This window comes from Molossus molossus, unplaced genomic scaffold (genome assembly GCF_014108415.1).
Source record: "Molossus molossus isolate mMolMol1 unplaced genomic scaffold, mMolMol1.p scaffold_m16_p_11, whole genome shotgun sequence".
NCBI classification, from domain to species: Eukaryota; Metazoa; Chordata; class Mammalia; order Chiroptera; family Molossidae; genus Molossus; species Molossus molossus.
Window position 1 is genome coordinate 57,437,560 of NW_023425346.1, and position 13,275 is coordinate 57,450,834.

General features: G+C 35.2%; 1 protein-coding gene across 3 annotated transcripts in view; it reads right to left on the reverse strand.

The window, feature by feature from the left end:
* The window catches only part of SLC39A10 (solute carrier family 39 member 10), a 119,757-nt gene that overhangs the window by 19,559 nt on the left and 86,923 nt on the right, over positions 1 to 13,275 (reverse strand). For all 3 annotated transcript variants that reach the window (XM_036254482.1, XM_036254480.1, XM_036254481.1), the window contains exons 2-4: positions 10,524 to 11,551; positions 8,394 to 8,601; positions 896 to 1,065 (exon numbers count right to left, since the gene is read on the reverse strand). In XM_036254482.1, the coding sequence (XP_036110375.1) occupies positions 896 to 1,065; positions 8,394 to 8,601; positions 10,524 to 11,540 (1,395 nt within the window). In that variant the 5' untranslated portion in view covers positions 11,541 to 11,551. The remainder of the gene's footprint in view (positions 1 to 895; positions 1,066 to 8,393; positions 8,602 to 10,523; positions 11,552 to 13,275) is intronic.

Sequence of the window (13,275 nt, forward strand, 5' to 3'; positions counted from 1 at the left end):
ACTGGCCAGGGCACTCATTGATTTCTAAGTATTTATTTTTAGAACTACTGATAGAGAAAAATTTTTTTTAAAATTAGCTTTACTAAGGTATAATTGACCTATAAAATTTTAAGATATTTAAAGTGTACATTGTGCCCTGGCTGGTTTGGCTCAGCGGTTAGAGCATTGGCCTGCGGTCTGGAGAGACCCGGGTTCGGTTCCCGCTAAGGGCACGTACCTCGGTTGCGGTTTGTCCCCGGCCCTGGTTGGGTCATGTGGGTGGCGACCACTCGATGTGTCCCTTTCACATCGATGTTTCTCCCTCTCTCTCTCCCCCTCCCTCCCACTCTATCTGAACAAAATATCGAAAAATGTCCTCGGGTGAGGATAAAAAAATAAATAAATAAAGTGTACATTGTGGTGATTTGATATGTATACATTGTGACAGGTGAACATAAAACTGGTATTATTTATTTATTTATTTTGCTATTTTAAAACCTAATGATTCACTCAGCCACCCAGCCAGTGTGGCTTAGTGGTTAAGTGTTGACCCCTGCACCAAGAGATCACTGGTTCCATTCCCGGTCAGGGCACATGCTTGGGTTGTGGGTTTGATCCCCAAAAGGGGGTGGGCAAGAGGCAGCCAATCAATGTCTCTCATTGATGTTTCTATCTCTGTCTCCTTCTCCTTTCCTCTCTCTAAAAATCAATTAAAAACATTTTTTAAAAAAACCTAATGATTCATTTTAAAAATATTGCTATTAAAATTGTTCAAATGAAAAAAAAAAAAAAAAAACTTGACCCTATTTAGCAAATAAAATAGCACAAATACTAGATTTCTGTGCTACAGTTTGCTAGTGAAAGACCCTTTTAGCTTAAATATTTTAATTTTTTTAAGTTTAAAAGGATTTCTTACATGGGGCAGTAGATGAAGAAGGGCGTCTCCACTCATTGTTCCTACAGCTAGAGCAACAAGGAATGTGAGAAGAAATTTGAAGCATCCTTGGTTAATGATGGGAACCAAGATCACGCCTAGCAAGGAAAGCAGGCTAATGACAGTGACAGAAATGATACCACAAATCCATGCTGTAGGAAAAGAAATTAATAGTCAACATTAGTATGACAATATAAACCAAAAAACTCCCAAGAAGAATAAACATAAGATAAATAAATCATGGACAACACATTATCCTACTCAGACTATACTTTTTAAGAAGCTTTATATTCTGGCACTGCTATGCTTAAAAACAATATAAATAAGCATATAACTAACTTGAATACTTACAAAAAAAGAATTAAGAAACTCAGACCAAATTATATATAGTATCTTTCAGTAGCCCACCTTATCAGAAACAGGAACTTAAAATGACTTAAAGCTGTGATTCACCTTTAATGTCTAGACTATAAATAAAAATTTAAGAATTCTAAAGGCAGAGCCACAGCAATAAAACTGTTCATTTAAAGGATACAATTATAAACCTCTCCAGTGTGCATTGAAGGAAACCAAGTATCTAATGTACTGTAATCTTTGTAAATCTTTCTAATACAAAGTTTAAGATACTACATATCAGCCCAAAATGGAAATATATTCACATGACATACAAAAAAATCTTATTATTGGTAGCTTTACTGTATTTCATTTATTTTTACAAGGATAACTCAGTTGTTTTCCTTGAAATCATCGCTCCTCCACACAGTTCCAAACTCTCTTTCCTCCAATTTGGCTTTCTGTAAAACTTACTACTTAAAAACATATGTATAACCTTTTATGATTAATAATATTTGCATTTGCCCTGGCCAGTTTGGCTCAGTGGTTAGAGCGTCAGCCTGCGGTCCGGAGAGACCCGGGTTCGGTTCCCGCTAAGGGCACGTACTTTGGTTGCAGTTTGTCCCCGGCCTTGGTTGGTCGTGCGGGTGGCAGCCACTCGATGTGTCCCTTCACGTCGATGTTTCTCTCTCTCTCTCCCTTCCTCTCCCTCCCTCCCACTCTATCTGTACAAAAAAATGGAAAAAATATCCTCGGGTGAGGATTAAAAAAAATATATATATATATATTTGCATTTAAGCTTAAGTAAACTCTATCATAATTTCCTAGGTGATGGAAAAAAAAATTTGGGGGTTATAAAATTCTTCTGATTTCTAACCAAATTACTGTGCTTTTCCAATCACATTTACTTGGTATAAAACAAAAACAAATAAAAAAACAAGAATAATAAAAGGCATCTTTTGCCCTGGCTGGGTTGAGCGTCATTCCACGCACCAAAAGGTTGCCAGTTAGGTTTCACGGCACATGCCTGGGTTTCAGGCTCATTCCTGGTAGGGGCATGCAGGAGGCAGCTGATCCATGCTTCTCTCTCCAATCTATATCCACCCCCCCACACTTCCTCTCTCTCTCTAAAATCAGTCAATAAAAAAAGGGGTGGCAACTTTTATAAAACTTATACCAAACTAACAATATACAAACCACTAAATACAACTAGCAAATGTTTTCTTTACTTGTACCCAAGATACCAAATGCAATAAAACACACACACACACACACACACACACACACACACACAACCCACTATATGTCTGAAACAAGCTTCACTTATTCTGCAAATTAGGTCGCTTAAAACATTAAAGGTCTTCAAGCTTAGTTATTCACCAACTCCCTTTCTCATTATCTAGAGAGAAAATGCATTCTTTTAAAAAGAAGCGCTCATCTGTGGAAACTTCCTAATTAACTTGGTTCAAAGCATATGCAAGATGGCAGTTTTCTATACTGTTTCAGCATTTTAATTGGCAGAAAATGTTTAGCGACTTATTCACAACCCCCCTTGGTAATTAAACTAGGGTCAACTCTATGACTAAATGAGCCAATCTTGTGATATAAATGATATCTACCATACACAGTACAAAGCGTATTTGGTTTACAGCAGTCTTTGAACAGTTAATGAGGTAGTAGCTTTGTCACTGCAGGAGATTTATATAGAACAAGTTAACCTTTCTTAATGGTACAGCAGTCATTAAAAATAATTTCTAGCAGGGTTTTCTCTCTAACAATTATTAACATCTATTAGGACATAATTAATTCAATCTTTATTTCTGACAATGTTCATAACCACTGCAAACAAGTAATCGATATTCACTATTAGTAATGTATTTGTCTTCAAAGGTTTTCAGATTAAACTTCAATTTTCAATATTACTAGTCAAGCATCTGTCAACAGATTTTACTATATAGAACCACGATAGAGCAAAGCCACGAAAGCTGAAGCGTGAAGTGGCAAGGGACGACTGTAAGTATAAAGAAAGAATCCTACTTCGCAGAAATTCATTTATCGTGGTAGAGTCTGGAACTGATTAACCATGATAAACAAGGGGTGGCTGACTGTACTACAACATAGAAAACTCTAAGTCATAATCTATAGTTGATGTTGAAGCAAAAAAGTAAAATTTTTTGAAGCCTTAAAAATAAAAATGGCTATTAATTTCAACCCTAGATGTGACAATCTCATCAGTCTGTTTTTCCCTATAAAAAACAAATGACTTTTATTTTTAATTAAGTTAAATAATCTCAGGACTACCTTCTCCTTCTCTCCTATCAGAGAGAAAATTTAGAAGCACCTAAGACTGTGGCTCTCTAGCTCTTTACTTATCTACAAAGATCAGTGACTGATTTATTTCACTTAGCAGAATACCATCTAGGTCCATCCATGCTGTCACAAAAGGTAGGATTTCCCTGTTTTATGGCTGAGTAGTATTTCACTATGTAAATATATCAGCACTTTTTACCCACTCATTTATTTGGGCTGCTTCCAAATCTTGGCTATTGTAAATAATGTTGTAATAAACATAGGGGTGCATGTATTCTTTTAAATCAGTGTTTTGGGTTTCTTTGGATATATTCCCAGAAGTAGAAATCGCTGGGTCATAAGGCAGTTCCATTTTTTATTTTATAAGAAAACTTCATACTATTTTCCACAGTGGTTGCACCAATCTGCATCCCCAACAACAGTGCACAAAGGTTCCCTTTTCTCCACATCCTCGCCACCACTTTTTGTTTGTTGACTTATTGATGAGAACCATTCTGACAGGTGTGAGCTGATATTTCATTGTGGTTTTAATTTGCATTTCTCAGATGATAGTAATGTAGAGCATCTTTCATGTACTGGCCATCTGTATGTCTTCTTTGGAGAAATGTATATTCAGGTCCTTTGCTCATTTTTTAATTGGACTGTTCTTTTGGTGTTGTTTGTGTTCTTTATAAATTTTGGATATTAACCCTATCAGATGTATCACTGATCGATATGTTCTCCAATTCAATGGGTTGTTTTTTCATTTTGTTGATGGTTTCCTTTGCTCTGCAAAACATTTTAGTTTGATACAGTCCCATTTGTTTATTTTTTCTTTTGTTTCCCTTGCCCAAAGAGAGATATCAGAAAAAACACTGCCTCGGCAAATGTCTATTTTACTGCCTATGTTTTCTCCTAGGATTTTTATGGTTTCGAGTCTTATATTTAAATCTTCAATAAATTTTGAGTTTATTCTTATGTATGGTATAAGAAGTGGTCTAGTGTCACTTTTGTGCATATTCCTGTCCAATTTTCCCAGCACCATTTCTTGAATTGGTTATTTTCACCTCATTATGTTCTTGCCTTTGTCAAATATTAATAGACCATAAAGGTGAGGGTTTATTTCTGGGTTCTCTATTCTGTTCCATTGATCTACTGATCTGTTTTTATGCCAGTATCATGCTGTTTTGATTACTATGGCCTTGTAGTATAGTTTGATATCAGGTAGCATAATACCTCCAATTTTGTTCTTCTTTCTCAAGATTGCTGAGGCTACTCTGGGTCTTTGTGTTCCATATAAACTTCTGGAATATCTGTTCTAGTTCTGTGAAATATGCCACTGATATTTTCATAGAAATTGTGTTGAATGTATAGATTGTTTTGGGTAGTATGGACATTTTAATGATGTTAATTCTTCCTATTCATTAACATGGTATATGCTTCCACTTATTTGTATCTTCCTCAATTTCTTTCTTCAGTATGATAGTGTTCTGAGTACAGGTCTTTTACCTCCTTGGGTAAATGTATTCCCAAGTATGTTATTTTTTGTTGTCGCAATTGTAAATGAGATTGTTTTCTTAGTTTCTCTTTCTGATACTACATAGGCTTTTAGATAGAGAACATTCTAGTTCCTATTAGGCTCTGCTACCTGGCAGCTAAATGACCTTAGGAAAGTTAGTTAATTTCTCAAAGCCTTCTTTCCTCAGCAAATAGAAGTTAATAAAAGTGCCTATCTCATGGGTTTAACAATTATATTAAGCATATTAAAAACTTGGAAAAGGCCCTGGCCAGTTTGGCTCAGCGGTTAGAGCGTCGGCCTGTGGTCCTGAGAGACCCGGGTTCGGTTCCCGCTAAGGGCACGTACTTCGGTTGCAGTTTGTCCCCGGCCCTGGTTGGTCGTGCGGGTGGCAGCCACTCGATGTGTTCCTTCACGTCGATGTTTCTCTCTCTCTCCCTTCCTCTCTCTCCCTCCCACTCTGTCTGTACAAAAAATGGAAAAATATCCTCGGGTGAGGATTAAAAAAAAACAAAAACAAAACAAAACAAAAAACTTGGAAAAGTGTTTAGAGTAGCACATAGTAAGGTTTCAATAAATATAGGTTATTGTAATTAATTTATCTATTTTAAAGTTATTTTCCTATTGGAAAGAAATTAACCAATAGGTAGTACCTAAAAGACATACTTTGAGAGCATTTCATTTGTACTCTTTTCAAGCTTTAGGGAATATCTCTATCCCAAGTAAAACTCACATAATAAAATATATTCTTAAATCTTATTAGTAAACTAAGAAAAAATATTAAAATCTGTTCTTTCAATCTTTTATCTTATCAGAATTGTTTTAGCCCATATTTATACATATCAATTTAGTCATAACTAGGCAATAGTATCACTACAACTTAGGTATTTCAACCAGTACTGTGGTCATCATGATTTTGCACAAGAAAATCCCAGTCACAGAATATTATCTGCATAAGTATATTAGGCTAATTGATATAGTCATAAGATGATCTTCAAAGACTCATTTTCAACAAGTGTCTTTCCTGGGTTATAATTGAATGCTTATAGACTAGTATTAAGAAATTAATCAATTCGCCCTGGCCAGTTTGGCTCAGCGGTTAGAGCGTCGGCCTGCGGTCCGGAGAGACCCGGGTTCGGTTCCCGCTAAGGGCACGTACTTCGGTTGCAGTTTGTCCCCGGCCCTGGTTGGTCGTGCGGGTGGCAGCCACTCGATGTGTCCCTTCACATCGATGTTTCTCTCTCTCTCTCCCTTCCTCTCCCTCCCTCCCACTCTATCTGTACAAAAAATGGAAAAATATCCTCAGGTGAGGATAAAAAAAAAAAAAGAAATTAATCAATTCAATCAATACATGTGTGCTTACTTTTTGTCCGAAGTACCCTTTATCTTAGGCACTAGAGATGCTGAGATGAAAGACCCAGTGACTTCCTTTAAGCAACTGAAATCCAACAAAAACAGATAGCTAATCCAATTATTGAGAGCCCTTAAGCTCTCTACTATTATGAAAATATCCAGAGGGTGTCAAGAAAGGGGACTAATTAATCCTAGGATGATCAGTAAATTATCCCAGAGGGACTAATGCTTGAGCTAAATTTTTGAGGAATCACAGTAGTCAGTCAAGTAGAGAGGTTTAGAATGGGAAAAGGCAGGGAAGAATGAGGAAGAAACAGCATAACCTATTATCAGGAGTTTGTTACGGTTAGAGCTAAGAAGAAATGAACGGTGGGGGATAAAAATGGAAGCTAGGTAGGCAGGGTTTATATTCTAGAAAGTGTGATTGGCCAAGTAGAGCTCTGAACTTGGAACAATATAGCATAGTGCAGTTTCCTAAAATATATGAGTTAAAATATAACTCATCACATCAAATCCATGTTCTCAAATATTACTGCTTAAAATGTAAAAGATATAAAGAAAACTACTAGAAAGCTAATGAAAAATAAAGTTTAAAGATATATGGCAACAACAATCACCAAGGTGATAACAGAATTAACTAAATTTGGAAGATGATAGCACAGAGATTACCCAGGGGATTTATCAGACAAACTTTAGGTTTGGTGGGTTCTATCATCTGTAAGGCCAGGAATTTGGGACAAGTTTCTAAACTTTTCTTATCATACTCCAGCTTCCTTATCAATAATAATCATATAACAGCTCCCTCATATAATAATTTAATAGATTATTAAAATTTAATAAAAAGAAAAAAGCATGTACAACACTTCGTACACGGACAACAAAATTACTTGAACTTCCTAGGCCTGAATCCTAGCATTATCACTTACTAGCTCTGAGACCTTGGCAAAGTTTATTAGGATAACATTCTCTACTTCATAGGGCTATTGTGAGGAATCAATAAATTGAGTTTAGAACAATGCCTGAAATTCATAGTAGTTACTACTGAAAATAAAAATGTTAGCTATCACTACAAAGAAAAAATTATATATCAGAGAATCTCATTTGCATTTTAGAAAGACAAACTAGCTTAAGTGCTAAAGATTATGATCTATGAGGGGGGACAAGAACATAGGCAGAAAAGGTTATAAAGTTATTTCAACAATTCAATGAAAATCCAAGAAGGACCTGAACTAGCATTATGACACAGTGAATAGAGTTAGGAGATATTTAAGAGAAGACTCAACTGGACTTGATAACTGACTATACAAGAAAAAAAGGAAACAAAACAAAAACATAAGAGAAAAAAGATTTTCAGATATTATCAAAAGCATAAATTTTAATGGCATTTAAGATTCAGCAAGAGGTACAAACTATGTGTGGAGTCAAGTTTGAAAAGATCAAGTACAAGGTATCTGTGAACATCAAAGTAGAGCTATTTAGCCAACTAGATATGAAAAAAAGAGCCTAAAAAGAAGTTTTAAAACAGTTTTGGTTTTACCTTAGTTGAAACTCTCTAGAAGTGCCCATGATGAATGAAGTTCATATGCCAAATGTTGGCATTTCTGAGACATTCCTAGAGTTTAACCACACTGGCTTCCCTTTGCACTTCCTTAAAAACAATAATCTTAGCTTTTCACCAGAGGCCCTCAAGCCTGCTAAATGTTAAGCAATAAGAACACCAAATAATTTTAATTAGGGGCCCATTTTTTACATTTGCCCATCAAGAAAGATCCATTTATCACAAACCTACATATCCTTTTTAATCTAGTTCTCTAGCAAAACCTTCCTCTGCAATGCCAGGAGAGATAACTAAACTGTACTGTGCCCCTATCTTTCCTCAATCTTTTAAAAACATACACATTAAAACATATTAAAGATACCCAAAGGAAAGCAATAATTTGGAATAATTTTCTAGTTCAACTATTTTGAGGAAAAAAAATTAAATCTTACCTGATGCCCCTATATTTGCCTTATCTTCAGGAACCATATTTTTATCCTTATTTAAATCTTCAACTAAAAGTTTGTCAAAATGCTCAATACAAAGTCTGCTGTCAATTTGATATAACAATGCAGGGCAAAGGTATGTAAACAGATCAGCTGAGATGGGAGAGTTGGCACCATGACCATAGTATTTTAACAACTGAGTGACGTTCAAACACTGCAAAGAAATTGATAAAACAAATTAAGTAAGTAGTCTATGTAGAAAAAAAATTACTGTGCAAAGAAAATATTCTAATTATTATTTGAAAATAATTTGTAATAATATTCAGGTATCTATTAGAAGTAAAGGTTTTGGATAGGAATTTATGATAGGAATACATTCAACTTACCACCTAAGACTTTTTATGGATTTTAACCATTTTTCCATCCTAACACATGAAAGATAATGACCTTTTGCCATTGATAAGAGAGATTCACAATTAAATTCCTAAGATTCTTAAGGGGTAAGGGGGAAAATCATTTCTCTAGTCAAAGTGTATTTATCAATTACTTATGATTCTTACTTGTAAAACAGTGTTAAATAAACTTAAGATACTTTAATAACTTTATATTACAGTATAATATAGACTTTTTCACTGCCTAAAAGAGTTCTAGCCCAGTACTAAAACAGGAAGATGAAGGAAAAAAAAAAAAAAAAGGCAGCTTTGTCCGCTGGTACTTTGAGTGCAAAACAAAACAAAGCAGGATACACAGAACAAACAAGTTTGAACCCATCATAAAGAAAACAAATATCTAAAACTTAGGCAAAAAAAATGGTACTGCCTCTTTTTCATACATATCCACTCAGGTAGAATGCTTGTTTATTGACTTGCTACCTCATTATATGATTTTACCTATGTACAAAAAATAAAATCAGAACATTACATACCAAAAAAATGATTCTTCTCAGGTTTTAACGTAAGGCACTATCCTATTTAATGCATACAATATTTCCATAAATCCTGAGAAAACTCCCAATATGCATCAGGTTTGATGATGCAGACCCCACAAGTGTGATACAAAAAGTACCATTAATGATAATGTCCAGTTATTAACAACAGAGTCTAGAATATCATCCATAACAGTAAATGAAGATATTACTTTAAAAGTACACTAAGATTTTAAAATATGTTATTTTAAATAAAATAACATATTTTAAAATCAGTGCTATAACTGCTAAAAACCAAATATCTGATTTCTCTGGGGAAGAAACAAAGATATTTACTTAGATGCAAAACATATTTAAATTATAGAGACATAACCAACAAAGGGTGAAGTCATATTCCATATTAGATGGTTCTGCTTTTTATACATATGAACAATAAATTCAACTATTTTTTCTAAGCTTAAGAGTGATAAAAATTAGAACAAAAGGTGTTACTATACCTTTAATAAAACAAAAATAAATGTGTTTAAGGTGAACATAGTTTTAAAAAAATCTAAGGATTCAATCAATGTTAAGTATTCAAAAAAATCATGAAAATTTGGAAGCACAACCACCCCATTACTATTGGGGTTTCCTATTATTATATCATTTTGCATTCACTCTAAATCTGTCAAAGGCATGAGAAAAGGTGACACCATGAGCAAGTAGTCCCTATCATAAAGTGATGTACTGACAAAACCAACCTATGACATGGGTAAAATACCTGATTTGGAGCTATATCAATGACTAGGACCCATTCCATAATTAATTCAATAAGTTAATAGCTATGAAAAAGAAACTGTCTAGTCACTGCCCAAGAGGAAAGGTTGAACAAAAAAAAGCTTCAATTTTCAAATATATGGAAACCAGCTAATAGTAACAACATGAAAACTAACTTGGGGAGTCAGAAAGTCATAATAAGCAAGATAGTAAAATAAAGAGTAAATGTAAGATATATTTTCTAACAACCTCAAACATTTAGATTTTAAGAACACAAATTTGAGAACAACACAAGTAAAAATCCAGATAAAAACTTTAATTCCTTAACGTATTTATTTTATATTACCTCGAAAAAAGCTGCAAGATGATTGACATTCCACTGTTACTTCTCTTTTTTACATAAAATGCTCCAAAATTATCTCAGTATTATGAAGCAACCACCTTTTTATACTTACCTCATGTTGACGGTCATCTTCATTATGATCTTTGTGACTAGCAGCTGAATAAATTGCACTTTTTTTAACATGTGGTGCTTCTCGCTTTCTAGTATGTCGAAGTTCACCTTCATTATCAGGATCAGGATCTTGGTGTCCATGACCAGGATCATGACCATTATTATGTTCTGGAAGATGTACATGAGAATGACCTGGGTTATGTACACGATCAGGTTTATGGACCCGATTATGCTCATATTGTTCACCCTGATCATGGTTAGGGGGAAAACCTGGTGTAATAACCCCAGGATTTTCATCACTCTTCTTCCCTTTTCTCTTCCTCTTTCCTTTTGGTGGCTTACTTTCAGATTGTTCCTGTGTTTTATTGGTCTCTGTTGAAGGTTCATGGCTAGGCTCCCCACGCTCATTGTGAGTAATGGAATCATTAGAAAAATGGCGAGTAGTGTTATGATCGAGGTGATGACGCAAACAATGGTGATGACATAAGCGATGATTACGATCACGCATATGTTTATCATCAGATTTGACAGATACTTCAATTGTCTCTTTCTCTGGATCACACTTATGGTATCTTTTTGTTGATACACTGGTCACAGTTTGATTTTCTGAATTTAAATGCTTATGGGAATGCTGGTGGTTATGTGAGTGAAAATGCTTTCCCTCTTGAACTGCCAAAATATCTAAGTGAGAAACATGATCGTGGCCAAGATCCTCATGATTAATTTCAACTACTTTTATTTCTCCAAGGCCCAAGTTTGTTAAAAGTTTCTCCAGACCAAAAAAGGATAATCTTCCATTTTCACCATAACGGTCAAAAAGTTTTTCAATGTAATAATTTTTTTCATTTTTAGCATCCAGCACTGAAAATTTGCTTGATTCCGACTCTGTCATTCCATGATGGTGTCTGTGATGCTCTTCAGGACCATGGTCATGTTCTTCATGGCAGTGGTTGCAATGATGAAAAATAAATGTCAGCAAACAAATGAGGCAAAATTTTGTGTGCATATGTACCTTCATTTCTATTTTTCCTAAAGGGATTTAAAAAGAGAGACAAGCATTAGTTTATACTTGGTCACATTCAAAACAATCATAAATTTTCTAACAGTTGCCAATCTACTAGGCAAATGTTTTACCCCATTTCTTTCATGGCTATGATTCTTTCTTTTCTAATTCCCTGTAAAAATGGAAAATAGCGTACAGCACTTTGAATTAATATAAACTGCTCAAGACTCATCTGCCAGACTACTGACTCCCTTTTAGCACAACACTTAAGAATCTATACATTTATATAGGAATTGCTGGCTTCCGTCCTATTCGGTACTTTACAAAATAGTGTGCTAATCCTGCTCTTGAGGCCCTCTGGTAATTGCAATAAAGCAAGATGAAATTAAATGATAAAACATCTAAGAGTCATAAAGAAATGAAACTGTCATTCATGAATGACAGGATTGGACATATAGAAAATCCAGAAGAATCTCTCAAAATTTAGTCAAGTTGTTGGATATAAGGACAGCAACATAAAATCAACTGTATTTCTATATACCAGCAATAGTTAGAAAATTAGAAAACAGGATTATTTAAAATAGCAAATAGCTAGGACTAAATCTAACAAAAGATGTGTAAGACCTTTACAGAAATAAATAAGGATCACATATTAGTGAGAGAAATGAAAGACCTAAATAAATGGATGACTATATCATGTTTGTGATTGGATGACATATAGATGTAATCGCAATCAAAATCCCAGATGTAATTTTGTAAGAATTTGAGGTGTTTTTACTTATTTATTTAATCCTCACCCGAGGACATTTTTGCATTTATCTTCAGATAGAGTGGGAGAGAAAGAGGGAGGAAGAGAGAGAAAGAAACATCGATGTGAGAGAGACACATCGAGTGGTTACCACCCAAGCAACCCCAACTGGGGCCAGGGACAAACTGCAACCAAGGTACGTGCCACTAGCGGGAACCAAACCCAAGACTCTCTGGTCCGTGGGCCAACCCTCTAACCTCTGAGCCAAACCGGCCAGGGCAGAATTTGAGGTGTTTTAAATATTTAGGTGGAAAAAGAAATGGCCAAGAATGGCCAAGACACTTCTGAAGAACTAGATTGGAGCACATACTCGACCAGTTACTACAGATAGTGTGATGGTTGGTGTCAAGAACAGATAACATACCAAAGAAACAAAACAGAGTATAAAAATAGGAAAGGATTCTCTTTTCCTTGGTTGTTGGTCAACTAGATTCCCATATACAAGAAAAGATAAGTAAAATGATCCCTATCCTTCTACTATAAAAATCAATTACAAATAAATTTTAAACCCAAGTCTAAACAATAAATGTTAAAGCAATAAAGTGTCCAGAACTGTGCTGTCCAATATGGCGATGACTAGATGTGGCTACTTAAATTTAAACTACAATTAAATTTAAAATCCAGCTTCTTTAGTCACCCTAAGCTACATTTTAAGTGCTCAAGAGCCAGGACTTCTGGTCAAGATGGCGGCGTAGGTAAATGCGCGTCCTCCCACAATCACATCATAGTTACAACTAAACTACAGAACAACCATCATTCAAAACCGCCTGAAATCAAGCAGAATGGAAGTCCTACAGCTACGGAATTAAAGCAGCAGCCACATCCAGACTGGTAGGAGGGGCGGAGGCGGAGGGACTAGTCCCACACCCATGTGTGGCGGATAAAAGTCAGGGGAACACCTCGGCTGGGAAGATCCTCCGAGGACTGAGGGGTCCCCGTCCC